At 45.2% G+C, this 26,099-nt stretch overlaps 8 protein-coding genes across 8 annotated transcripts; 5 read left to right on the plus strand and 3 right to left on the minus strand. All coding sequences in view use genetic code 12, as the record gives it.

Moving 5' to 3' along the window:
- Positions 1-1,789: 1,789 nt before the first annotated feature.
- On the plus strand, positions 1,790-3,520 carry FLU1 (Flu1p; the record flags this gene model as incomplete). The annotated part of the gene is made up of 1 exon (XM_002614293.2): positions 1,790-3,520. One exon carries the CDS (start codon positions 1,790-1,792, stop codon positions 3,518-3,520), a length of 1,731 nt encoding a protein of 576 aa, XP_002614339.2.
- A 1,049-nt stretch (positions 3,521-4,569) lies between these two features.
- Positions 4,570-5,379, plus strand: RFA2 (Rfa2p; the record flags this gene model as incomplete). The annotated part of the gene is made up of 1 exon (XM_002614291.2): positions 4,570-5,379. The coding sequence occupies one exon, from the start codon at positions 4,570-4,572 to the stop codon at positions 5,377-5,379; it is 810 nt and encodes a 269-aa protein (XP_002614337.2).
- Positions 5,380-5,970: 591 nt separating this feature from the next.
- Positions 5,971-11,085, minus strand: FOB63_004462 (SNF2 N-terminal domain family protein; the record flags this gene model as incomplete). The annotated part of the gene is made up of 1 exon (XM_002614290.2): positions 5,971-11,085. One exon carries the CDS (start codon positions 11,083-11,085, stop codon positions 5,971-5,973), a length of 5,115 nt encoding a protein of 1,704 aa, XP_002614336.2.
- A 2,079-nt stretch (positions 11,086-13,164) lies between these two features.
- Positions 13,165-14,685, minus strand: RCK2 (serine/threonine protein kinase; the record flags this gene model as incomplete). Its single annotated transcript, XM_002614289.2, has 1 exon — positions 13,165-14,685. One exon carries the CDS (start codon positions 14,683-14,685, stop codon positions 13,165-13,167), a length of 1,521 nt encoding a protein of 506 aa, XP_002614335.2.
- Positions 14,686-17,505: 2,820 nt separating this feature from the next.
- Positions 17,506-18,270, plus strand: FOB63_004464 (putative phosphoric monoester hydrolase; the record flags this gene model as incomplete). The annotated part of the gene is made up of 1 exon (XM_002614288.2): positions 17,506-18,270. One exon carries the CDS (start codon positions 17,506-17,508, stop codon positions 18,268-18,270), a length of 765 nt encoding a protein of 254 aa, XP_002614334.2.
- Positions 18,271-20,584: 2,314 nt separating this feature from the next.
- RME1 (Rme1p) lies at positions 20,585-21,838 on the minus strand (the record flags this gene model as incomplete). The annotated part of the gene is made up of 1 exon (XM_002614287.2): positions 20,585-21,838. One exon carries the CDS (start codon positions 21,836-21,838, stop codon positions 20,585-20,587), a length of 1,254 nt encoding a protein of 417 aa, XP_002614333.2.
- An 812-nt stretch (positions 21,839-22,650) lies between these two features.
- On the plus strand, positions 22,651-23,160 carry FOB63_004466 (putative integral membrane protein; the record flags this gene model as incomplete). Its single annotated transcript, XM_002614286.2, has 1 exon — positions 22,651-23,160. One exon carries the CDS (start codon positions 22,651-22,653, stop codon positions 23,158-23,160), a length of 510 nt encoding a protein of 169 aa, XP_002614332.2.
- Positions 23,161-24,347: 1,187 nt separating this feature from the next.
- SMF12 (divalent metal ion transporter) lies at positions 24,348-25,997 on the plus strand (the record flags this gene model as incomplete). The annotated part of the gene is made up of 1 exon (XM_002614285.2): positions 24,348-25,997. One exon carries the CDS (start codon positions 24,348-24,350, stop codon positions 25,995-25,997), a length of 1,650 nt encoding a protein of 549 aa, XP_002614331.2.
- Between the last annotated feature and the right edge of the window lie 102 nt (positions 25,998-26,099).

Consider the following 26,099-nt stretch of genomic DNA (forward strand, 5'->3'; position numbering starts at 1 on the left):
CATCCGGTACGAAGACGTGTTTCTTGCAATTCAGTAGTGGTCAAGTGATCAACTATTTGTTTTCCTTTCAATCTTCTGCTGGAATCTTTGCAGTTACGCTATTCGGTGAAAAATCTGAACGTGCCAATGGTCCTTCAAGTAGGTTTAATCAGCAGGGTCGAGAAATGCGACCATTTGCCAACTGGCGGATACTACTGAGAAAAGAAGGCGACATAGAAAGAAAGGTCACAGCATACTGAATTCACTTTTTTTTTTTTGGTATAAATGGGCCAAGTCATGCAACTTAGAGAAAGAGGACTTGAAAACTCATGGCAGAGGTCCTTTCGTGCTCATTATGAAAATGTCACGTCACAGTTCATAAAAGCTATTCGGAAGCTGTTGTTGGTATTTCCCAAGCTTCAATCATCTGAATTTCATTTAATTTGTTTTACAAATGGAAGTTTTGATGCATTAATTTAGTTTGACGGTTTATTCAAGTATGTCGCGTTGGTCTCATCTTCAACTTGGAGAGCGGAAATGTCGCTGCATACGATAGTAGCATAAAAAGAAAAGAAAGAAAAAATGTCGCAGAATAGCTTTGACATGTCTCTATGTCAGTCACGGGCTACAAAAGGTAACGAAAACAGTTCGTCCGAAGTCAGGCGGCATCCTACTCACGTATTGTTTTCGAAGTATGAATGTACTAAGCCATTTCTGATATCTTAGGTTTATACGAGGTGAACAACTTTCATACGTTTTTGAAATATTTTATGTTAATTAATTTTGCATGATATATGCATTTCCACAACACGGGTTTTCATTTTCAATGGAAACGTGTCATTCCGCCAGGGACGCTTTGTTTCCATTATTTATAGTAGCATTCACGTCAGCCGTTCGCGCCGTTGGAATCCTGCTAGTAGAGGTGCATCGAAAGATCCCTGTGACGTATCATGTGACCTTCCAAGTGAGACAAGCAACAAAAGAGATGAACAAAAGAAATAAATGAGTCAGGGTAAGGAGAAACTTGCGTACTATTCGCACGAAACACGACTTTTGTGAGGAGATTCTACGGACTTCGGCATAGCAATTAGAGTAGCCACTGATTCCAGTACCCAGCCTGGAATGTTCCATCGCGCTTTAAAACGAAACAACTTGTACTAGAAAAGCTTCTGAAGAAAACAGCAGGAATACCTCAAGCTTGACATCTGCAACATATAACCTTGAGTGCGCGATCCTTTGACACAAGTGTTCGTTGGTTATGTGCCGAGGTTAAACCCCTCTTAGAAGAGTCATTCAACTTTGCCCAATGTGTTTTTAACTCCGCATTTCTAAGCGCGGCACCAGGGTTCTGTTCTTTTTTTTTCTTTCCGCAATTTCCGCGTCGGCCGAATGTAACTGCCGATACCTGCAGATGAAGAATCACAACATAGGCCATTTGTCACGAGCAAGCAAGATTAATGTATTTGCTAGTCGCATTCCATGCCTGCTTTAGCCATATTCAATTGGAACTACTAATGTATTGCAATGCCTTTTTTCCCCCCTTAAAACATGGAAAGATTGCCGCCTAAGTAAAAAATTCTTCGTACATTTTCTGCAGTATGGCCATTAGACTAAACGGGCAAATGCGAAATACGCATCAACTAGCCGGGTAAAGGGCCCAAAGTAGCCGTTCGATGGCGGAGCTATGCGCATTTGGAAAAAAAAAAAACCAGTATATAATACTGCAGGTCCTTCGTCGTTTATGTGGAAAGTTTGCATTTTTACCCCCAGTTTCTTTCCCCTCCCATCAAACATTCTTACTTAAGGAAACATGCCTGCTCTGCCCGAGCCTTCTATACATCTCTCGTCTCAAGACAGTTCTGAGCACGGGACACAAGACGAATATAAGCAGGCCAGTTCCATGGAAGCTACAGACGATCATGTTCTTGAGCCTTTCAACCCACGCAAAGACACAGAAGACAATGGTGACAACGATAATGACGATTTTGCATCTGCTGCTTCCATTTCGCGGACCTTGAGCAGAAGATTGGTTGGTGCCGAAGATTTGTACAAAGAAGCATCTCATTCGACCGAGCCTTTGCCGCCAATGGGAGGAGACAAGGAGTATCCTCCGCTTCTTCCAGATCAGGATCCATACATGGTGGACTTTGACGGTCCCGACGACCCTCTTTTCCCACACAACTGGCCATTGTGGAAAAAAATCATCATCTGTGGTGCCGTCGGTCTTTCGGCATTATCGGTTTCCATGGGTTCCGCCATGTTTTCCGAAAGTGCTGAGCAACTTATGATGGAGTACAAAATCGGTTGGGTTGTGGCCACTTTGGGCACTTCGTTGTTCGTTTTTGGTTTTGCATCGGGTCCTGTGATTTGGGGCCCTCTTTCCGAGCTTTACGGCCGTAAAACAGTGCTTATCCCCTCGTGTTTTGGCTACATCTGTTTCTGTTTTATGGTGGGTGCCGCTAAAGATATTCAAACTATTATGATTTGCCGGTTTTTCGCTGGTTTTGTTGGTGCTGCTCCGCTTGTTGCTGCTCCTGCTGCTATGGCTGATATGTTTAGTGCTACAACCAGAGGTAATGCCATGACTAACTTCGCCATGGTGTTATTCGGTGGTCCCATGCTTGCGCCCATTTGTGGTGGTTTCACGGTGAAGAACTCTCACTTGCGCTGGAGATTCACCTCCTATTTTGCAGGTATGGTTGGTGTTCTTGCTCTTATTGCTATAGTGTTCTTTATGGACGAGACCCACCACGGGTTGATTTTGTCTCGTAAGGCCGAAATCTTGAGAAGAAGAACTGGAAACTGGGGCATCCACGCTGCCCATGACCAGGTCAGTTTGTCCATCAAAGAAATTGTGGAGAAGAACATTTCCAGACCTATTGTCATGTTGTTCACTGAGCCAATCTTGTTCTTAATTACGCTTTACAATGCGTTTATCTACGGCTTGTTGTACTTATTTTTGACCGCTATTCCTTTGATTTTCGTGGGCGGATACCACTTCTCTTCTGGCGTGGGAGAATTACCATATTTGGCTATGCTTATTGGAGAAGTTATTGGTGGTATCCTTAGTATTTTCATGGAAAGAAGATATGTCCGCGCCGTGGTGGCTAACAATGGTAAACCAGTTCCGGAAGAAAGATTGCCTCCTATGATTGTTGGTTCCATTCTTTTTGCCATTGGTATTTTCTGGTTAGGTTGGACCGGAAACTATGCTAGCAAGGTTCATTGGATCGTTCCTACCATTGGCACTGCACCTATTGGCATGGGCTTGATTCTTATTTTCTTGCCATGTTTGAACTACATCATTGATTGTTACTTGTTTTTCGCTGCCTCTGCTTTGGCTGGTAACACCTTCTTGAGATCGGCATTCGGTGCGGTCTTCCCTCTTTTTGCCAAGCAGATGTTCATGAACATGAAAATCAAATGGGCCACAACTTTGTTGGGCTTAATTTCTGTCGTCTTGATTCCTGTGCCTGTTCTTTTCTACAAGTTCGGCAAGCGATTGAGACTGAAGTCGAAGTTCGCCTTCGACTTGGACTAATCTAAAAATACCCTAATATTACCAGTTTGCATTGACGAAATAGATATCATTTTCCGATTGTTGTAGTTTAAAACAGTTTTTTTTCGAACAAAACATCTGTAGATGTCCATCAATGATACATGTCTCAACAACTTCATGCATCCGATTTCATGAGCATTCTAGTATTTCAATCTTGACTCGTAAGATGAGAATGATGTTGACGAAAACAATGTCGAAGAGAAGAATCACACTCAACCGTAAAGACTAGCAGCTTGCAGCATAGATAGTCAGCACTTGTCAATCTTTCCTGTTTTCAATTTGGAGTGATTGGCTAAATTTAATTATTCTGTACCTAGATGATTGTGTGAAACATAAAATAATCCACATCCCATTGTTATCGGCTGTATTATCAATTTGTATACCGCTTAACCGGAAGCACAGGAACCTGCCGAATTGGCATTGACTAGAGTACATCCGAAAAACTCTAATCAATAAACAAGAAGGGATGCAAAGACGTACAACCATAGAGCACTTTTTTGCGTTTACAGAAGTATCCATAAATAGTATTCTGACACTGAACTTTACCTGCCATGTTCTTTTAGCTAACTATTGTGACAATCCATTACAGTGGAACATATGGCAAAGTTGCAATCTACTAAACTCACAATCAACTAAGATGGCAAACTTCGGAAATCTGATGTATGCTCGTCCACTTAAGCTGAGGATATCTCATCTATTTAGAGTTGTTATGCCAAAGCCAGCACAATTGTAGGCAGTTACTACAACAGTTTTCACTTTTAGTAGTATCTAGAATGTGTAGAATACTTTCGAATACAATTCTTCTTAGATTCAACTCTCTTGGTGTCAACATTGCATTTTCTTCTGTCTCGCTTGGTAGTACAATATCCTCAAATATGCGAACGTCAACGGTGTAAGAACAACACACAAAAATATTCCGAAATGAGACGAGAAAAGTATGATATGAAAGTTTCAAAATAGAAAATCGTCACCGGACTAGAACAAACCCGAAATTACATGCCTGGTGGGCCATGGGTTGGTATCACGTGACCATGCCCATTATCGCGACGCGTTCCTACTCGTCTTTTCTTTCTCTTCTCTTTAAGATGGATACGAGTTATGGAAACTACGGCGACGGTGGATTTTCCACAGACGCTCAATTTAACGAATACAACACGTCCCAGCGTGCCCAGCAAACTAGATCAACTTTAAGTCCCGTGACCATCAAGCAAATCAACGACGCGACTCAGCCAGTTTCCGATGGCGAGTTTGTGGTTAATAACGTGTCTTTGAACATGGTTTCGTTTGTCGGGGTTGTCCGCAAGGTGGAAAACACCACCAGTGCCCATACTATCACAATTGAAGACGGAACAGGGTCTGTGGATGTCAGGAGATGGGTGGACGAGAAAGTCACCACCGCGGCTCAGGAAACCGAGCGGTTCCTGGCATTGGAGAACAAATACGTGTACGTGACGGGCGCATTGAAGGAATTCAACCAGAAGAAGAACGTCCAGCATGCCACCATCCGTGAGATCACCGACCACAACGAGGTGTTGTACCACATGCTATATGCTATTTCCAACCACTTGGAGGCGCAGGGCTTGATGAAGACTGAACCCAAGGCTGAAAACGGCTTGTTTGTGCAGGGCACGCTGGCCGCTGGTCTGGGCTTGGATGTTTTGGATAAGATCATGGCTCTTATTGCAGCAAACACGCCTTCCATGCCAGAAGGCGTTCCAGCGACGTGGATTAGTGATAACTTGGGTCTCTCTGTGGATGAGGTCAAGGAGAAGTGCCACCAATTGTCTGAGATGGCAAAAATCTACCAGGGCTACGATGAGGCGTCGTACTTGAGTATTTAAAAATGCTGAAGTGGTGTTGAAGGTGGGGAATTTTGAACCTTTCAATTAGCGAAGAAACAAAGTGAATGGACGCGAGTGTGTAAGCATTCTGTTTCTCAAGGTGTTCGTTGGATTTAATGGCTCGTCTGTGTATTGTAACCTTTCTGGGTATGTATGGATGCTCGTTGCCATAGTAGTCTTATTGCTTAGTTTTAATGAAAAGAGCTGATATTATTTATGTTTATTCCTATCGCATTGTACTTTGACTGAAACTCAAGAATTTCCATCTCGCAGACAGATCCATGCAAGTATATAAAATGTAACTGGATTTCTGGTCCTATTTTGTGCCATTCGTGCCAAGTTGAAGCCCATCCTTATGGATTACGGATTGTTAGACAATCTTTAGTGAGGCACATACGGGTTCGTAGAAAATTTTCAATTCACGTAGTAATCAAACTTGACGCTGAGACTTTCTAATAATCGTGTAAACTTTCTATGCTTCTTACTTTAATGCCAACTACTTCGTTCATGCATGAGCCAGGTCAAAAACTATAATCAATTCATTCTTTATGCTTTCTAAAAATGTCTATTCGACTATCCGAATTAAAAACGCTAGCTGTCCTTGTCTCCGAAGAAAACATTCCACAAATCACCGTCATCTACGGCCTCACTTGTGCCCACAAATGAACGGGGCCCGTTTGAGACTGTCAATGCGAACGATTCTGCTGTCCGTAAATCTTTATCTACCATTTCAGTAGTGTCCATCGCATCATCCTCTTTAATTTCAATTATTTTTTCATTATCTTCACCTTCGTCATTATTTTCGTCTTCCACTGTGATCAGGTTTTCTTGTGCATTGGCCTTGAGATACTCTTGTCTTTTGCGTGTTCCTAATGCAACAATGTTTTCCTCCACCGTATTTTCGATTGCAAACATCCACACTGTAGTCACCTTCTTCTGACCAATCCGATGGATCCGATTGATTGCTTGCAATTCTGTAGGGGTATTCACTAAAGGCTCGCAGAGGAAAATATGGGTTGCGTTGATCAACGTGAGTCCACTGGCTTGTGCCTGTGCATTCAAAAGAAAACACGTCTTGATGTTGTTTTGGTCTTTAAAGGCTTCAACTGGGTCCGAGAGTTTTGACGTCAGTGCCGCCACATGTGAGCCCTTTGCCGATACATAAGTTATTTTTGCCTTGTCAAATGCAGAAGCTAAAATGACTAGCAAGTCCCTCCACTGACTGAAAATAACAATTTGCACATTAGGATCCTGGCCGCGCAAATGCAAAACTTGTTTGACAATCATGTCAACCTTCGACCCGTAACTATTGGACAACTTCATCCGTTGAATATCTTGTAAAGTTTCTGCATCCACCTGTTTGTAAATTTGGTGGACAGCATCGCTGTGCTGAGCCTCAGTCTGTGTATGTTTATTTTCTTCGGTGTGGGCTTTCAAATCATGCTTATAGTGGGTAAAATAATACACTGTATCTCTGTCTGTGTAAGATTTGCACATGGGGCACGTTGAGTTTCTTGCAAGCCACTCATTAAGACACTCTTTGCAAAATCTGTGACCGCACGCTGTCAAAGAACCAACAATAATCGGTGATTGACAAATGATGCACATCATCTCCTCATCACTGACTTCTTCAGCTTCCTGCTTTACTTTTACATCTGTCTTTGGTATAAGCGTCTTCAAGTACTTCAACCGAGTGAACGCTCTTGTGAGTCGATTTCTATCGAATACGAGCAGCATAAGAAGCTTTTGCAACTCGCTATCAATAACTTGAGAGTCCATTTCTTCTTGGGTAAATCCATATGCCTTCGGTTGGACGGAATCAGAAACCTGCTGAAGTTGCTTGAAGTATTCCACACGAGCATTGAACACAGCATTAAAGCTTGTACTGAGCTCCTTACTAAGTAAACTCTGGCATGTCTTTTCGTTTTCAAGAATGCCTCGAATGGTCAGCAAAATCTCATGGAAAATAGGAAGATGCAGCTTAGCCTTCCGGCTATCTTCAATTTCAATCTCCAATACTCGTGCATCTTGCAAAATCTCTTCCAAAGACACAGTGCCATCAGGTCTGGCCTTAAGTCTTTTGTTGTTCAATTCTCTAAGGTACTTTCCATCGCTGACTTTGCGAGCTTCCATTTTAAACTCATGATCTTGTTCTTTAGTGAATTCTGTGATCTGTGTTTTGGTTTCGAATGTTGCAGCAGAACGGTCTTTTAATAATTGAGATGTCACAAGCATCAAGCAAGATGCTCTTTCCTGATACTGGACGGAGTTGTCGAATTCTTCTCCGTCTGGTGATTCCTCTGTACTAGTAAGTGGCACAAGTAAGATTTTGTGAAGTTCGGCCATATTCTCGTTGATCACATTCGCTTGCCTGTTGAACTGCTCCACTAAATTGGTGAATTGTACCACGAGCTGCTTCACTTTCTGATCCGCAATCAAGTCTGTGATACCTGACAAGTCAATAAGTGGTACGGACATAATAAGCTTCTTGGAAGATTTAGGGAAATTTGTCTTTCCGTCATTCACCCAATCATCTTCTTTCATTAAAGAACGTGCTGAAAGCCTTTTATTAGTGACAGAATCAGCCTCCTTGATAGAATGGCTAAGAATATCTTTACGACATTCCTCTGCAAGTGCATAGAGACTCAGCTCAAGATGTTTGTGCCTTTCTAATTTCATCTCTTCTGCGGTCCAGTCTTCTTGGGGCTTGAATGTGGATAATAAGTCAAAGCTTGGTTCAACTTTCATGACCTGATCTGTGTCCATCTCGTCTTGTACATGCCCACTTTGCTGAACTTTGACTTCCACATCTGCAATTTGCTCAGCGTGAACACGCATGTCAGAGATTTTCGTTTGGTATTCAGGATCGTACATCTGGAAATGTGCAGAAGCCATTAAGAAGAAACATTTATGTTGAAGCATTTTCCAGCCACGCAATCTTAATTTGTTCGACGCAACAGTTTCCTTTAGTTTTTCATAACGGGCTAAGAGAGCTTGCACATCTACATCTTCAACCAGTTCTAATTTGGGTTTCTTAGCCTGATCTTCTTCACCGTCCAGATCCTCTTCATCAGAGACATCATTCAAATCCTTTTTGGATAAGCTTCCAAGGGCAGATAACTTGCGCCGAATCATCTGGTACTCCTGGTGATCATTCTGGCATTTGGTAGATACTCGTTCAATCAATTTGGTAGTCTCTAAAAGCACTCTTTCCATTATTGTGAGCACTTTTTCGGGATAGAGTACATATTCCAAGAACAGGCCGATATCAACAAGCTTGTTGATAACGGTTTTCTCGCCGTCGTTGATATCAGACTTGACTGCATCAATCATATCATCAAGTACATTCTCTAATGTTTTGAGTTCGGGAATACCGTTGAGAAGAAACTTGCTCTTCGAGCGGCCCCGTGCTGTCTGGATGTGGTTAAGATACCCAATTTGCATGTTTCCGCACAATTGCCGAAGCTTGACAAGCCATGTCCGCAAGTGAACGCAGGTAGAGCTGGAAAGTTTTAAAGGAGTTTTTTCTTTAATTGCGTCCGCACTAATTCCGCTTGATGCGACTGTGGATTCAAACATCTGGTCGTATCTGTCCTGCTCCACTTTGGTGAAAGGCATTGTGAGAAGAATACGATGTTGAGGGGGAAGTTTGATGTCATCGTACACCATTGCCTTTGTGTGACGCAAGGCTAGCGACAGCCATACGCGAACGAAATCAGCATTCGAATATTCCGGCTCCGTTAAGCGTTTCCAACAATGCTTGGAAATATCATAGTCAAAAGGCAGAAACCGCAAGAATTGAAGAACTGCCGGCAGCCGCACAGGCGTTCCCGATACACCCCACGAATGAAAACGAGGAATTAACGCGGCCGTTTTGAATGAACGAGAAGCTCCCAGGGCCACCATCTGCACTTCATCCAACACCACACGCCACCACTGGCAAAGCATCAATGGTGATTCGTAAAAGTGCGTGTGTGGGATGGATTTAATGTCCTCACGGCGCAAACGCACCGAAAGCTCATCCAACACGGCCCGTTCATAATTCTTGTGACTGAGGGTTTCTGCTCCAAGAGAAAACTCGGCTTTGAAGCTGTCAGCAGTTTCCGAGGCACTTTTTGGCTCTTCTGGAGCGCCTGCGCTCTCTGTATGATTCCGTTTCCGACCACCGCGAGTGGGGATGTGTCTCGACGAGTAGTTGGCGTAGTCCATTTCACGAGCCATGGTGACATAGTTCATGAGCACAATATCGAAGCGCAGCAAGAACTCAGCAATGTATCGTGGCACATTTCCAAGCTCCGGGTACTTGCCCAAGCCACGGTATATAGTTACCAGCATGGCAGGACATAAGGTTGTGATCTCGCTAAACCACTGGCGGAGGATGGCGTCTGGAGCCGCAATCACTGTTGTTTTCGCCATCTTCACCACCCTCACATCGCCCTCTTGTGCCAATTGCATGGAGATTTCCTTCCCCACGTCTTCTGCAGGGCGGGGATGAAGAAGGACCAAGCTCATGATTTCGACAGTTTTTCCTAAACCCATTTCCTCACACAAGAGCCCACGTCCTGGAAGTGGGGTCGATCCCTCGTCAATGTATTCCAAAAGAAATGCGTGTACTTGGGGCGTGGTTAAGATATTTCCCGTAAGCTCGTTGAGCCAACATTCGGTTCCCCGGAAATTCACACGGCGCCAGCCATAGCAGAAACGGGCTAACGCACGTGCCACATGGGTCGCCACTTGTTCTGCGTCCATAGAAGACGCTGTTTGACCCGACCGAAGCGCTTCTACGGCATCATTGGGCAAAAGCGGGAGAGAGCGAGTCTGCTTCGTTGCGGCATCGAACTCAGTGCCCTCGGAAGCCAAAAGCCAGGCGACACTCTTGCGCTGAAATGGAAGTAACTCCGTCCGCAAATGTGGGTGGCCCACAGCTTCCACAGGTGGCATGAGAGCCGTGTGGTCACTAATCACTTTGTAGAAAAGATGCGAGTCCACAGGCACCTGGGCAAAACGCTCCACAAAAGCGTCTTCGGCTTTCTGCTCTGCCAGTGCTGGAGGGTATGGTTCTACTTCAGGTTGAAGTACACGCACAAGGGCAGAAGACACGTCTGAAGAGAAGTAGCGATAAAACAGTGGGGTAAGGGCAACAACATAGGCCAAGCGTGCGGTGACGGAGTTTTTAGCGCTGTCGAGGGTAAGCAGCCACTTCAAATGGGCCAAAGAGAAATGCTGTTTAGCCTTTTTCATGCGATGGGTGAAGAAGCGGATTTCGTCGAAAAAGAGGCTCCGACGCGGGTCCAGAACATGAATCGACATAAGAATACTGCTCTTGGCATGTCCGCGTGCACGGCTCACCACCAGCAAAAGCCCTTCCTCCACGCCCGCCTTGAGATCAAACATGTCGGTGCAAAAGTCAAAAGTGTGTGGCGACAGCGCCACAAGAGAGCTGCCGACAAACTGGCGCAACGCCACGCGCCGAAGACGAACGGGACTCTTAGCCTCGAACTGAAGCACGCGTGAAATCACATTGATGGGACGGGTTTTGCCACCATCTTCATCTGAAGCGGACGCGATGGCATCTGGCGCTACAGATATGGGGTTGGAACGGGGATTGGACGCACGTGACGCTCCAGCGCCAGCGCCGCCAACGATGGCGTCCAAGTCAAAGTCAACAATTTCCCCCGACACTGGTGTGGGGTCTGGTAAGTTCATAGTTTTAGTCCTGATAAGAGTGCGATAAGTGTGAATAGAGCGACATTTATGTGCACATTTATGTGCGAAGCTATTGTGGCCACCTTAGCCCAAGATGCAGCCGCGCTTGTGTTTGTGTGCAGTTGGAAGATAAACATAGGGTGTGTACAGGAGCAGCGGCTCCAACTCTCGTTGGCGATAGTGGTGTGGGAACGCGGTGTGATTGGTCAATTTGCAGTTTTTTGGCTTTGTGACGTCAGGCCACGCACATCGCCACTGCACTTTGATGCGCGCTATGCTTGCCCATGTGTGTATTTGTTTATGTTTCGCCAAATGGGGCCCAAATCGAAGCTGTCGCCGATAGCGCGCGGCCTGCAGGGAGAAGCGTCCATGTCGCTGCTTATTGGCGCACCACAAATTCATTGGGCGATAACATTCAAGTGGAATTGTGGAGGTTGGTGAGAAGTGTGTACGAGCAGAAATTGGACCGTCCCAAAACGGAAAGACGTGCCACGCGGAGCCGTCTGCCTCCAAATTTCTGCTCATTTAGGACATTGCCCGATCTGGTCTCAGTAAACAAGCATCATTGACGGTTCCACAATGAGGCACATGTGGCTTCGATATGTCGGTGTTTTCGCATTTGCCTTTTTGTGAACGCGAGTGACTGTTTTTCCTAACTACAAGTGTTTCGCCATTATGTTGTTTTCACGTCTGTTTTTGTATTTACCACTATATGGTGATGCTGTCGCCACACCTTCATTTTAATTGATATTTCGATCAAAATTCATTCCATCTTGATTTCATTTTAATTAAGGTTTCGTGTTTTGTACATTTCTCTCTATTCGTGTAAGTGAATCTCTATTTGGGTTGACCCGTTGTAGAGATTCGAAGTAATGTTTGTTTTCGTCGCGTTCGCATTTTTTTGCCATGTGTGATAAAGTCGTCGATAACTGCAAAGCCATACGTAAAACTGCATAAATGTTAAACCTTAATCCAATAGTACTTTATTTGTCTTCTCTGAACGCAAGATGCCGATGAAAACGCTCATTGATCTAATGATTTGAGCTTCGCATTACAATTTTTATGGAACAATTCGCTTTCCGCTTCCAGTTACTATTTTTGTCGAAATGTGCTTCATCTGTCAAAGTACTAAACTCGAATACACGTATCCTTGAGTCTTTTATTGAATTGTATCCCAAACTCACTTGGTTCGCATCTCTTGATGGCTTTTCGTAAACACCAAAGTTTTTCCGGTCGTTCTCACATGAGACATAAATCCCCTAGGAGAAAAACCAAATTTCATAAGCTATAGATAGATGGCCTTTTATGTTAAAGGTACGGGGTTTTGGGGCTTTATGACTATAATAACCATCGGAAAAAGCATCTTCGTTTCTTGATTTTCAATCTAGCCAATTCAAGATATAGGACTATATGAAGTGAATTGCGGAACTATAGACGTTGTTGATGATGTTGTATAACAAGTCTCGCATAGGCTGAAGAGAAAGGTACCAAAGGACAAACCAAAACGCAGTAATTTTAAAAAAAGTTGTTCAGCAACCAGACGCCACTTCTACATAAATATACCTTGTGCATCAGACCCCTCACGATCTCCCTACAAAATAACGAGCTTGCAGTAATGTGAACTGGTAAGGTTTTTATTGAATAGATAACGTACGCTGCTTCCTAAAACCTACTATTCTTAAACTAAATTTGTAGATATTGCTCATGTATTTACCCATGTTGTAGACGTACATTCAAGAGTTTACAGGTAGGAGCCAAAGCGGTGATGGACATGAATATTTTTCCTATCTAACCTATAGTTCTTACCCGAAGACCCAAATTGTTGACATTATGATATTATTTGCAGATATAAATCATTAAATCACGAATATGCAAACCGATTTTCCAGAACGGCGCTATAGAGGATATGAATTGTTGATAACGAACATGCATCACATAAGAGCTAGGACGATGCCCTCTTCGGCAAAATGCCAAAAAGAACATAGAATCAAATACACCGTTGTGTTCCTCTTGTAAATGCTGTCTCCCAATACTTGCTCTTAAAAGTCAAGCGACGATACTCATTTGCGTCTGACAGCACTAACTCGGAACGGCGACAGTCTTCTTCCGGCGCCCGAGAATCAGGGCACCGCCCAAATTCAAAGAAAACGGCAGATTGATGTCTGCAACACTATCCTCCGCAACCGTCAGAATGCGTCTGTTTTTGAATGCACCTTCTTCTCCAGCACGATGCACAGCGGCGGAGATATCAAAAGCGTCACGGAGAGCCAGCGCGGTAGGCGAGTACATAGCCTCAGAGCGGGCGAAACGTGCTTGTGCGTGGAGTGGAACAGGAGGTCTGGGTTGCTCGAAGCCGGCAGCAGCCTTTTGCATCCATGGGTCCTCCAAAAGTTCGTTGATAGTATAACGTTGCTTGGGGTCGACGGTAAGAAGACGCGAAACACAGTATTTCGCCTCGTTGGAGATTTCGTCCCACCAAGGCGCCAAAAACGTATACTCGCCGCGAGCAACTTTTTCCGTCAAGGCTTCAATACGTTCGTCGTAAAATGGTGGGAACCCACATAAAAGCGTGTACAAAACACAGCCAATAGCCCACATGTCCACTTCTTTCGAGTAGCGCTCGTCACGTACAATTTCCGGAGCAGTGTAACCGACAGTGCCACAAGGTGTCTTTGTGTTGCGCTCCCATATCTGCTTGGAAAGACCAAAGTCAGCCAATTTCACCATGCCGATAGTGCCTGCGCCCACGCCCGGAATGTACTCGCCCTCGTCCTTTTTCGTGTTTGGGTCATCCGACCGGCGGAGCTTTGCAATCGGATTGAGCAGGGGCCGGAACTCGATGGGCTCAAACAAGAGGTTTTCGGGCTTGATGTCACGGTGGACAATGCCAACTTCCTCGTGCAAGTACCGCACCGCCTGGGCAACCTGGTAAATCACATGGCGCGACAAGTTTTCGCTGAGATATGTGTAGTTGACAATGGCAGCGAAAATCTCGCCACCGCAAACCAACTCTTGCACAATGTAGTAGTAAGGCTCGCTCTCAATGAACTCGATGAAGCGCACAACGTTCGGATGGTTGAGCTGGCGCATGATGGTCACCTCCTTCAAAACCGCATGTTGCTGGGCCGTGTCCATCTGGTACTTGCGGAGAACTTTGATGGCCACCAGCTTGCCCGAAGCACGCTCGCGTGCTTTGTAAACCACAGAAAAGGCACCCTCGCCCATTTTCTCCTCGACAACGTAGCGCTCCAAATTGGGGAAGCTGCCGCTCTTTTTGTGTTGTGGAATCTGCATGGCATTGTGGTTGTAGTTCTGGCCCTGATGGTGATCCTGCTTGTCGTTCAGGACTTGCGTCGGGGTCCCGACCTGGGTCTGGTGCTGGGCCGGGGTCTCGAATTGTGCATCTTTGTGGAGGTGGTATTCCTCGTTGGCGCCCTTTTTCTGGATCCGTTCATCAACGGAGCTTCTGGGCGTCAACGTTGAAGGGCCCGAAGGCAAAGAAGAAGTCATGTCACTGGTGAAAGAAGTATGGGGCGAATGAGGTGAGGTTTCCTTTGCCTGGCGCCCGTGTTTAATAAAAGCTTTCAAGTTGGCGAACATTGTTCTTCTGCGATGGGCCGCAACTGGATTATTAAATGTTGCTACAGGGGTCGCGATGTCACGTGCACACGCCGCCCGTCTTTGATTTTGACTCACATTGTTCTTTTGCGCCCGCCGTGCACAGCCAGATGGAGAATGTTGCGGTAAAATTTATCGCCAGCTCGACTTTATCCCTGCCGACTTTCCTCTCCCTTGAACAAGCGTTCTGTTCTTGCCAGCGTCATGTCTCATTGCTGTGCGGGCGGAGCCGAAACGACCGTTGCCCTCGGAAACCCGCCCTTCACGTGACATGGCTAATGCATGTCTCAGTTATACACAGGCCGCTCATGCAAGTCCTACCCGTGTGGCGCCATATCTGCCCGATGTCTGTTTCCTGCTCCTTCTTTTCAGTGGACGCGCCATGATACGGTTGCGTGTCACCTGCAGATGCCCCCAGCCCGCGTTTCGAGCAATTTCTTTCCTTTTCCGTGCGTTGCATGCCCCGCCTTGCTGCTATATTGGATCTTGTTACGAGCAGACAGCACCTCCAAAATCGGCAATGCCATGTCCATACTGCCTCCTAATTTTGTTCGTTTTGTTTCTTTGCCAGCCCCCGATGCCAACGGAATTTCAGCTCCGGCGACTGTACGTAACTTCCCCATGCGCGAGGGCCTAAAGTAGCGTCTACAAGGTACTATCGGGACAATCGGACAATCAGTACTCCAAATAAAATTTCTGACCGTCTTCGGCAATCTTCCCCAACATTAGTCTATCCGCCCGAAATGCTTGTATTAGGCCGTGTCTTGGCTATGTGGGTGATCTGATCTAAAGGTGTGTATGTAGGCATCTTTCATCGGGTTTCATGGCTTCATCGTTCATAACATCAGCATTGCTTGACTAAGACAAGTTTGCTAGTCAAGTGAAACTCAGGTGCTTCTTGTTTCTTTTTCTTTTCGAAAAAGAAAAAAACCAGAGTCTAGGTACATTGTTTCACCGGTGCTTCTCCGGTTACATGAGAGTCCGCCCAAAATAACCGCAGTTGCCTCAGAAATTTCGAACGGATCACTTTTTACCCCACCATTGCCTAATACTTCCTACAGGAGTACAATGGTCTAACATTTTAGTAAAGTGGGAAAATTCAGGACCTTCTAAAGCTACTTGCGGGTAGTTGTTGTTCCGCAATGGAAAGAAACGATGAAGAATTTGCTAAATTGCCATGCTCCAATCGTTTTCGTAATTCTTAAAGGCACCAATCACTTTCGATCCGTTGGAAAAGAATACTTTTCACACATCACCAGCGTCATGGAATATCGAAAATCTTGGAGGCAGCCGCTCCATCGATAAATCTTCCGAGAGCCAAGAATCTCAGATTTCTCGTCGTTGTAGTCTATCCTGTTTGCTTGTGTAAGTGGCTTGGGAAAACCGACCAAAGATTCCTCCTAATGCAAGTACCTAGTAGGTCGCTCAATGAAACGTAATGTAGACCTTCGACTCCCATTCAACCCTATTGAAAATATCCATCCGGAATCCTTTGCATGATTCCGGTTTGGCAATAGACCTTGGTTTTGGTAATTTAAACGTTTACCCGTATCTGGTTTCTCATGAAATCATCAATAGAATGCCCCAACGAAGTCCTTTACGTGTGGGATTATCGGTAGTTAGTTTATTTTTTCTCGAAATTTGTAAGCCACGAATTCTCGATCTAAAATTCAGTGGCAAGAACCAATGTACACATCAGAGAGTTGTGCCTTCAAATCAAAAGAATTATGATGTTTCCGTGGTATTAGGTGTTCACTTCTAAGCTTCATCAGTCCCTGAAATTTCAAAATCCATCACATCCAGCTTAGCTAAAGATACACAGCCTCCTTTGGTTCTGCTGTCATACTGCCGGCACTTGGAGCCTTCCCAACTCAAATAATTACAAGCAATATCTTACTACGACGTTATATGAATTTACATAGGCAGCTATCATGTGATTGGCTCCTTCTGGCAATGGAGTTCAATGTACTGAGACAACTAGATTACCTGGTTACGCGTGACATGGACAAAGTCTGATTAACTGGTTCAGACAATAAACTTGCTACTAGGGCTGTTTTGGATCTGAGACATTGAAAACGACTGTTTAAGCCCCACAATTTGTTCCCATTCTTAAAACTCACAAAGAAAATAAGACGATTGACTGAATACAATGAGAAGTTGCTTCTACTGCAGCGGAGGCGCCCAAGTTCTTAAATACAACTTTCGATTTGAGTTTGGTAGAAGGAAGGTCCAATATCATGCAACAAGTGGCTTGTCTGTGCTTCGTGTGTACAAGCGTCTCATACCCATTAATGACAAAGAATGACGGAATTAATGCCATTTTGAGCAAAGGTTTTCAGTTACAGTTGTAAGTTAGTATAAGGCTTCTAACAACTTCTTAAGTGTTAGGCAGTACCGTTCGTCAAAATTGTTAGTCAGTATCGTTCGTCAGAATTGTTCGTCAATATCGTAAGTCAGAATACTGAACACCAGTGACTATCAGAGTCGATAAACAGACATGGAAATTGATGACCTTGTTGGCTCTTGCCCTATACTTTTTCAATAAAGCTTAATGAAGTAGCTGCTATGATTTCCATGCTGAACAATTCAACACAGGTTGATTCTTATCAGTCAACCAGTGGATTTCCCTTCAGGATGAAAAAGCAATTTTCAGACGCAAGGAAGATTATACGAACCCGGCCGCCTTTCCCATTATTCAGATTGCATTTCTCCGAAATATACAATAAGCTTACAAACAAGCAACAAAAAATCTTGGACAAGCCATTATCACCAGAGTGCATACGTCATCAGACAAACATTCGCATGTGCGCAATCGCTTACGATCCAACAACTTCCTTCTTCATGTCTGTGCCAGCTATCGTTTTCACCGATTGGGACGGAACGGTGACTCTCCAAGACTCCAATGACTATCTTACTGAAAACTTGGGCTTTGGTCGTCCTCGCCGCTTACAAATCAACGACGAGATTTTGAACGAAACAAAATCGTTTAAAGACGGCTTTAGCGAGATGTTGGCGTCCATTCCAACACCGTTCCCCGAATGTATCAACTACTTGTTGCAACACATCGAACTTGACCCGGGTTTCAAGGATTTCTACTTGTGGTGCGAGGAAAAGGGTATACCTGTGGTTGTTGTTAGTAGCGGAATGAAGCCAATCATTTACGCATTGCTTGAGAAATTGGTGGGCCCAACAGCGGCCCAGAAGATCGAAATTATGTCCAACTCGGTCTCTGTCGACGCCGAAACAGGCCGCTGGAAGATTGTGTACAAACATCCTGACACAGGCTTTGGTCACGATAAAAGTCTTTCTATCCGGGACTACTTGGTGGAGCACGGTTATACAGGCGACAAGAAACCACATCTTTTCTACTGTGGTGATGGCGTAAGCGATTTGTCTGCGGCAAAAGAGACAAACTTACTTTTCGCCAAGCACGGGAAGGACTTAATCACCTATTGCCGCCGGGAAAACATTCCGTACACGGAATTCAACGACTTCCGTGATATCTTTGCCAAAATCAAGGCAGTAGTAAACGGCGAGAAAGACTACCACGACTACATTGAGAACTAGACAGAATCGCTAGTTTGAATTGAGTTCAAGCTAGAAGCAAACTAGATTTGTTTGAATATGTTACATTCAATTGTTTTGTGACCTCTTTTGTAGAATAAGGTAAGCCAACACTTCAATGACTGGCACCATGAAAGTCCAAAGGATATACGACACGTTTAAGTACAATTGGAAAACCAAGTATTGCCAAAAATAAAATTGACTAATTGTTTCCTCCTATTGCATATTATTCAGCACCTTGGAGCATGGACGTAAATGGATCGAGCGATGGTCATCCAAGAACGTGTTAATATTTTTTTGTTCTCTTCACAACATCTTTCATGAAAAGCACAAAAAAATTTTCTCCAATGCGGAATACGTGTTAAAATTCAGTAGCTATTCATCTCCAATGTGGCAATAGTACTATATCCGGAAAAATTTGATCTCATCTCCGGCCAGTATTTCTCCGAGATGTGCTGAGCCCGTAAGTAGACTTGTATAACCAGTTGAGGACAAATAAATCCACTTGCAACTTTACCCGGGAAAACCTTCTCTACCTTGAATATTTTACATTATTTTCTCGCAATAATTTTTGACGTATTCGTAAAGATCAGATGGGCTGCTTCATGTAAGTAGAACATGTATGTATCCATATTTTCATAGTACATGCTCTAGATCCATGGGCCCATGGCAAATATTGGGGAAGTCTTGAGCTTAAACGTTCCAAGGTTAGTTTTGACATGTTTGAATTGCTCTAAAGTTGCTCCATTTGCTTCAATGTAATGCTGTTGCAATGTTGTTGCCCATGATGTTGCCCATGTTGTATGTTTTTTCATTATTCGCTTCAATAAGCACAACAATGCCAACAGGACGTATTTTAAATCTGGAATCTTGAATGTACAATTAAGCTTTATCTCACCATTTTGCATTACGGATTAGTTCATGCGTGAAGAAGGTAATACGAGATATTCATGGTTTTAATTTTCAAGCAGTGGCTCTCTGCAATTGTACAAATTTTCTCCTGCTACATGGGCTATGAGTAACAGTTTTGAAATCGCCTCCTAGGTACAATTCCAGAGAATCAAAGATGAGGAGAAGAGTCCGTGTGCGGCGTTTTGGAGTTCCTCCATGCGTGATATTTACACTATACCATTTTTGAAAAGGGCGTTCTTGTGGATATTATTTGGAATGAAGGAAATGTGCACTACTAATGCTGTAAGATAATCCTCTTCCGATTGCAGCTTCAGACGCAGGTAACTCTTTGCGTTGCTGGGAGCATTGTGGTTCAGAAAATAAAGTTCGGGAAGTTGTACATTCGAAGATCCACAATTACTCAGCAACAGTTTTCGACTCGCTTATTCTAGTCTTGTCACATTTTAGGAGTGGACATATAATATAATTTATGAGTCTTTCGATTGCATACGGTTCCATTTTTTTAAATTTTTTTTTTTTTTTTTTCTCTATCTATTTTTTGGCTTCGCAATTACTAAGCATGACAACTGCCAAATAACACTTGAAGCCTCTTCGACGGCCTCGAAAAAGAATTGAAAAAGACTGTTTCTATGCGTATTCGTACCCCTTGTGATCTAAATCTAAACGAAAAAGTCTGGCATTCGTTTGGCTCCTATATTCCTATTTATAGCCCGTCGATGGAGCATATTTTTCTGGGACCCAAAATGCGAAAAACTTGAAGCAACTCCGAAAAATATGCGGGCAGCGCTCGCGTATGCAGATTGCAAACGCAATTCGCTTGGCGTAGCCATGCACAAAGATAAAGCGGAAACAGTATGGTGCTGGTACTTCCCCTGAAGGTAAAGCCGGGTAAAGCCTGAATGGTGTAAAAGACGCGTAGCGCATAAGTAACAAGTACTAGGGAACATGCAGTAATCTGTCTACGGCTCCATTTCTATTAGTAAAAGCCGACCACAACAGCAGACGCCGAAAAAAGTGATGCGCCGCTAAAAGTTGCCCCGCAGGTCAGGAACAAAGTTAGAATTAGACACGCTCGCTTGCACGGCTTCAGTAGTTAATTATGGAAGATGCAACCAACTTTGTAATCAAACTGATTTCGTTCTTTTAAGCACAATTATCAAGGTAGAAGTATAGTGGCCATGCACGCCTTATCTTAACGGGACAATAGCATGTATCTACAGTCAGAAGATAAAGTATTTTTCCAAGGTTGTGGATTAAATGCAGGTACATGGCGATAAATCGTACGAGATCGATATGCATGCAATCATTGCAGGTTGCAGAAGTGAGGGATCAGTAGCCCTGTCTTGAAAAATTCGTACACCGAAAAGACAAAAGGGGAAACTCCAATGATCTTTCGCCGTCAATTTCAGGCCAAGCGTCTCCGCCCACTTCCATCATGGTGTCTAATGGATTTCTCCTTTGGCCGCGAGAATTTTTTTTGCAGCGTGTGTATTAAGCGCTGGTGCCGCCGTAGAGAATCCCGCCGGTAAAATGCCCGCAAGCATTCGCTGTCTGGGCACACGTATACGAAGGCGAGAAAATTCATGGTCATGTCGTCCACGTCACGCTTGCCCTGGGCGTTGCGCTCGTTGTTGTACTCTTTAAGGTGGTCATTACAAATGTGGCGTCGTAAAAGCCAGCGGAATTTGAATGTCTGAGACGCATATGCACAAGTAGGGTCGGGACAGCGATTGTCTTGCGAAGCCTTATCTTTACTCAACCCGGGGCTTGTATCGCTCAGCGGCAGAAACGCTGATGCATCGTGCGGTGTGCACATGTCGCCTGAAAGCATATTGCCCCACGCGTCTGCGGTTGGCGTCGTAGCCAATGTGCCCTCGGGTGTTCGTTTCGAGAGGCTGCTGTCCGAAACGGCAACTCCCGAGCGGAACATGTGCGATGCTGGTGAGTTGCTGGGAGCCGAATGAACAGAGTACAGCTTGGAGTTGTAGAAATGCTCCAGGTCCTGCGAATGCGTGCGACGCATATTCGCCGTACTTTTGTTCAGAAGAGGAAAGCTTCCCGAGCTATGCAAAGGTGGACCAAAGTTTGGGCTGTCTAAGCTCTTGCGGTAGCCGCTGCTCTGCCTGCTGCGACTTGCCTCCGCCAAAGACGTATTACGCAGAGTAGAATTCAGCGGGATGGATTCCGACACACTGCTCATATCGAGGCTGTGTGTGTCGAAACTGTTGCGGCCACAGGTGAAAGTGCTCGGGCTGTCAAGATACCCCATCAACAAGTTTGATGTGGGGAAGTCGCCCAGCTGCAAAAACAACGACGTTCCTGGGGCGCTTACAGCGTGGGCCTCAGCCAGGGCAAGTTGCTGGCTCATGTTGGCGATGGCGACACGGTCGCTGTCGGAAAGTTCCGGAGCCGGAGACGTCGGCGGCAGCGCCATCAAAAAGTTGTTTGCAAAAGAATACAAATTCATATTCTCCTCTGCTGCAGCCGCCAGGAGATTTGGATTTGTGTCCAAACTCGGCGAGGAGAAAAAGAGCGCCGGCGCTTGAACAGGATTTGTGGGTTTCATCCACAGCAGTGGGTCGCCGAAGTATGCGTTGAAACTGCAAGCATCGGCTCCCGTGAAATCCTGTTGCTTCGGGCTCACGTCATGTTGATTCATGGCACTTGAGGAAAAGGAGAAACTAGCCGCCAGGAAATGTCAATGAACAGAAAAAGAAGTCCGCTTGGTTCGTTCTCGATGGACTTTTGTATTCTGCTAGACGTCACAAAGATCTCTCTAGGATAAAACCGCCAGCGGTAAATGATGCAACAGTAGGATTGGATGAGGACCTTCAGATAGCGGGGATGGGGAAGAAAAAAAGAATCCAACCACTGAGGTAGGCCTTAGCACTTCAAAAATGCAATGAGTAATGGCTCTGGCGAAGAGGTTTCCACGATTCCCTGGTGAAGAGGGCGAACAGCCAGGAGTTCGAAAGAAAAGGAGACGGGAAAAGAAAGAAAGCGTTCTCTGTGAAAGCAAAGGAGAAAAGAATGCCGGTTTTAAATCGAAGACATGCACAAGCGGGTTCTTAATATTATCGAATCCGAAACCCTGCAGAAGCATCTTTCTAAATATGGGGGTTCCTACCTATGCTTCTTCTCGAGAATGCAGGCGGCGTAATCTGATGTAGCACATCCTGCAGCCGGGATACGCATCGCGGCAATCCTCCCCTCGAACCGTTGTTCTGCCTGTTCATTGGCTCTCGAAAGCTTTGGCTAATCGCAGCCACAAAAGAGGCTCGCTGCGAGACCTACAGTTGAATCATGGTGGCCAAAAGTCTCCGCCGCCAACTGCAGTTGAATTGCATTGGATGTCGCACGGAGAGAAATCACCAAACTTCGCTGCACATGCACGATACGGCGTTGAGTAATTAGCAATGGTGTTACTTTTTTTCTGTGGCTCTGGTGGGCTAAAGTTGGCGGTTGAAGAAAATGGCAAAGAAAAAAACATCGACTGCTACTTTACCCGTGGTACCTGGGCGGCAGAAAGAGCTACATCCAGGTGCCGCTGCAACCGTCACAAACTGCCTATGCAAAACGCCTTGCGTCATGCATAATGCGAGATTGACCTCTTTCCAGGAATCGCCATTGACTAATCCCCGTAGGCACTTTGCTAGGATGACATACGAGACAGGAGTGCCTAGTTTCAGCGGCTTCAATTCTGCATATAGAGGCCGTATCTTACTAGATCCTGTGCTTTACCCCCTTGTGCGTAGAAATGTATCCCGTTTAGGTAATGCGAACATAACCGCAGCTACTTTAGCCGTGATCATGCATCTGTGCTTGGATAATCGATGCTGCAGGAAACAAGAATGGCAAGTTTTACCCGCAATCATGTACTGCAGTATCCCATACGTCGCTACCTGCTCCTACATTTACCTCCTCTCTAAACACCGAGACATACAGGCGATGCATAAGCCGTTCTCAATTAGCGACTCATGAGTCACATGAAACGACTACATTTGTGCGACTTATTCGTAACCAGCCCAAAACCTATCTCTTGGCAGCGCTCGTAGCGTCGTCACATATTCTTGATGAGCTTGATTCATTCTGGATGCTCAACACCCGTCTTTCAATACCACAGGCCGAGGTAACTTTAAATCAAACTGAGTAATAAAAAAAACAAAAGCAAAAAAATAAGAAACGAAAAAAAAAAATATTGCCTAATGTCGAGTAGATGATCGACTTGTCCGGTATCGGGAAGTTTCTAGAACCGACATGCCCCGAATGTTGTGCTAAGATTTTTTTCTGTATCTAAGGGTCTAGTTCTTCGTTTTTTGGAATCTACGAATTTTATTTAGCCCGCAATGTAAGCGCATTGGCATGGAAGCTTCTTTTCCTGACGAGAGAAAAATTGGGAAGGTGAAATTTAAGTGAGAAGTGCGTGAATGAAGACATTGGGACAATAACGAAAATGAACGCATAGGAACAGTAGAGAAGTATATATGTGGGACAAGAGCGAGAACGAAACAAGTTTGAACACGAAATTAGGACCAGTGGAGAACTATGACAGGTTGGTGACAAGAGCGAGAACTGACAAGTTTCGTCAACACGGAAATACAGGACGAGATAAGAGGAGTGAGACATGCCGAGTTTCGACTGATGGGGTAAGTGGCGACACAGGGGGCCGAAAACAGAAATCAGCGCATACATAGGAGGACATATCGGAGCTCCGCGAGACAAAGCGCAAAAGAAACGATTGTCCGCATGAAAAAGAAAAGAGACAAACAGAACCAAAGAGGCAAACAAAACCACCCCATTTCGGCGGTGTTTTTTTTAGGGGAAGGAAATGGAAAACAGCCAATGTCGCCAAAGTTCCATTAGTCCACACACGTCAAAAGCGAGCCCGGGCATTTTCGACACGGCGCGATTCGCACTCGTGCATGTACCCGATAAGTGCCGGGCCATATGTAGGAGCCTGCAGATATTCCAATAATAGCCACGATGTCGCCACGATATTTTCAGACTCGTTTCTTTAGCGCCGATCACCGTTTAATAGGGGAAAAAAGTCCACGTTCGAATTGCCATTGCAAAAATAGCTTAATAGTTTTCTCCCCAGCCTTAAGTAGCTCGTTTGCCGTTCTGGACTCATCTTGCCGCCTCAATTGCAACAGCACATCGATCGAAACATGAAGGTTGAATTTGCATCGGAAAAGTCTCCTTTCGAGGCTTTCCAAGGCGAAGCCACCAGCGGACTTCACCATCAAAACCACGAATCTCGCCGCCAAGACAGCTTCGAGACCCAGAGTTTGCGCAGCCAAGAGGTTGAAACGCGTGCTAGCGACGAAAGTACTCGGACTCAAGACAGTAATGGAAACCCACCCCACGCCAAAGAGGCGACGTTTTCCCGCCGTAGACTCAAGGCGGTTGCAAAAAAGTACGCACGCTTCATTGGGCCCGGAATCATGATTTCGGTCGCGTACATGGACCCAGGTAACTATGCCACCGGTGTCACTGCCGGTGCGTCCAACCGCTTCTCGTTATTGTTCATCACGCTCCTTTCGAGTGTCATGGCGGTGTTTTTGCAGAGCTTGTGTATCAAGTTGGGCACGGTCACAGGATACGACTTGGCCCGTTGCTGCCGTGAGCATCTTCCCCGCAAGCTTAACTATGTGTTGTGGTTCCTTGCCGAGTGTGCTATCATCGCCACGGACGTCGCCGAGGTCATTGGTACTGCTGTGGCACTTAACATTTTGCTTCATATCCCTCTTCCTGCCGGTGTGGCCATCACAATTGTCGATGTCCTTGTTGTTTTGGCCGCCTATCGCTCCGACACTCCGCTGGCCCATTTCGTGCGCTACTTCGAATATGCTGTGGCTACTTTTGTGCTCGGCGTGGTGGTGTGTTTTGCCGTGGAAATGGCTTACTTGCCTAGCTCCGTCTCTGCTGGCTCTGTCTTGCGTGGTTACGTCCCTAGCAAGCAGATGTTTGAGGGCTCCGGTCTCACTATTGCAACGTCCATCATTGGTGCCACAGTCATGATTCACTCGCTCTTTTTGGGTTCTGGCCTCGTCCAGCCCCGTTTACGTGAGTACGACTACACCCACGGCCACATGGATCTTCCCGAAGAAACTGGCGAGAAGGAGAAACAAGACGCCGTGCTGGAGTACATTTACTCCGAGTACAAGCCATCTTATTATGCCATGCAGTACTGCCTCAAGTACTCTGTCATTGAGTTGGTTGTAACGTTGCTCACAGCAGCGCTTTTCGTTAACTCGGCCATTCTTGTGTTGGCAGGCGCTACCTTATACGGCACGCCAGACGCTGTCGACGCGGATCTTTACTCGATTCACCATCTTTTGCTGACCACATTGGCTCCAGCTGTGGGAACAATTTTCATGTTGGCGTTGCTTTTCAGTGGCCAGAGTGCTGGTATCGTGTGCACTATTGCCGGACAAATGATCAGTGAGGGCCACTTGAAGTGGACTGTTCGCCCTTGGATCCGCCGGTTGGCTACACGTGGTATTGCCATTGTTCCTTGTTTGATCATTTCCATTTGTATTGGCAAGGACGCCTTGAACTCGGCTCTTAACGTGTCCCAGGTTGTGATCTCGATTCTCTTGCCTCCGCTCACGGCGCCACTCATTTACTTCACTTGCAGCAAGAAGATTATGCGAGTCCAAAAACCATCTGAGCTCTGGGCCGGCGAAGAGCCTGAATACTGGCAGATGCAAAACTCATGGTTGACCACAGCTATTGCTGTAGTTGTTTGGCTTTTCATTTCAGTCTTGAACGTGTATGCTATCGTGCAGATGGCTCAACTGGGTATTCAAGGATAATTTTTGGGTATATTCAGATTCAACTGTGGCAGGTCCGTTCACTCATAGGGTTTTCCCAGTAATTTTTAGTAATAAATAACAAAATCAAACCAAGCTGGCGTA

Source organism: Clavispora lusitaniae, assembly GCF_014636115.1.
Source record: "Clavispora lusitaniae strain FDAARGOS_655 chromosome Unknown tig00000223_pilon, whole genome shotgun sequence".
Lineage (NCBI taxonomy): Eukaryota > Fungi > Ascomycota > Pichiomycetes > Serinales > Metschnikowiaceae > Clavispora > Clavispora lusitaniae.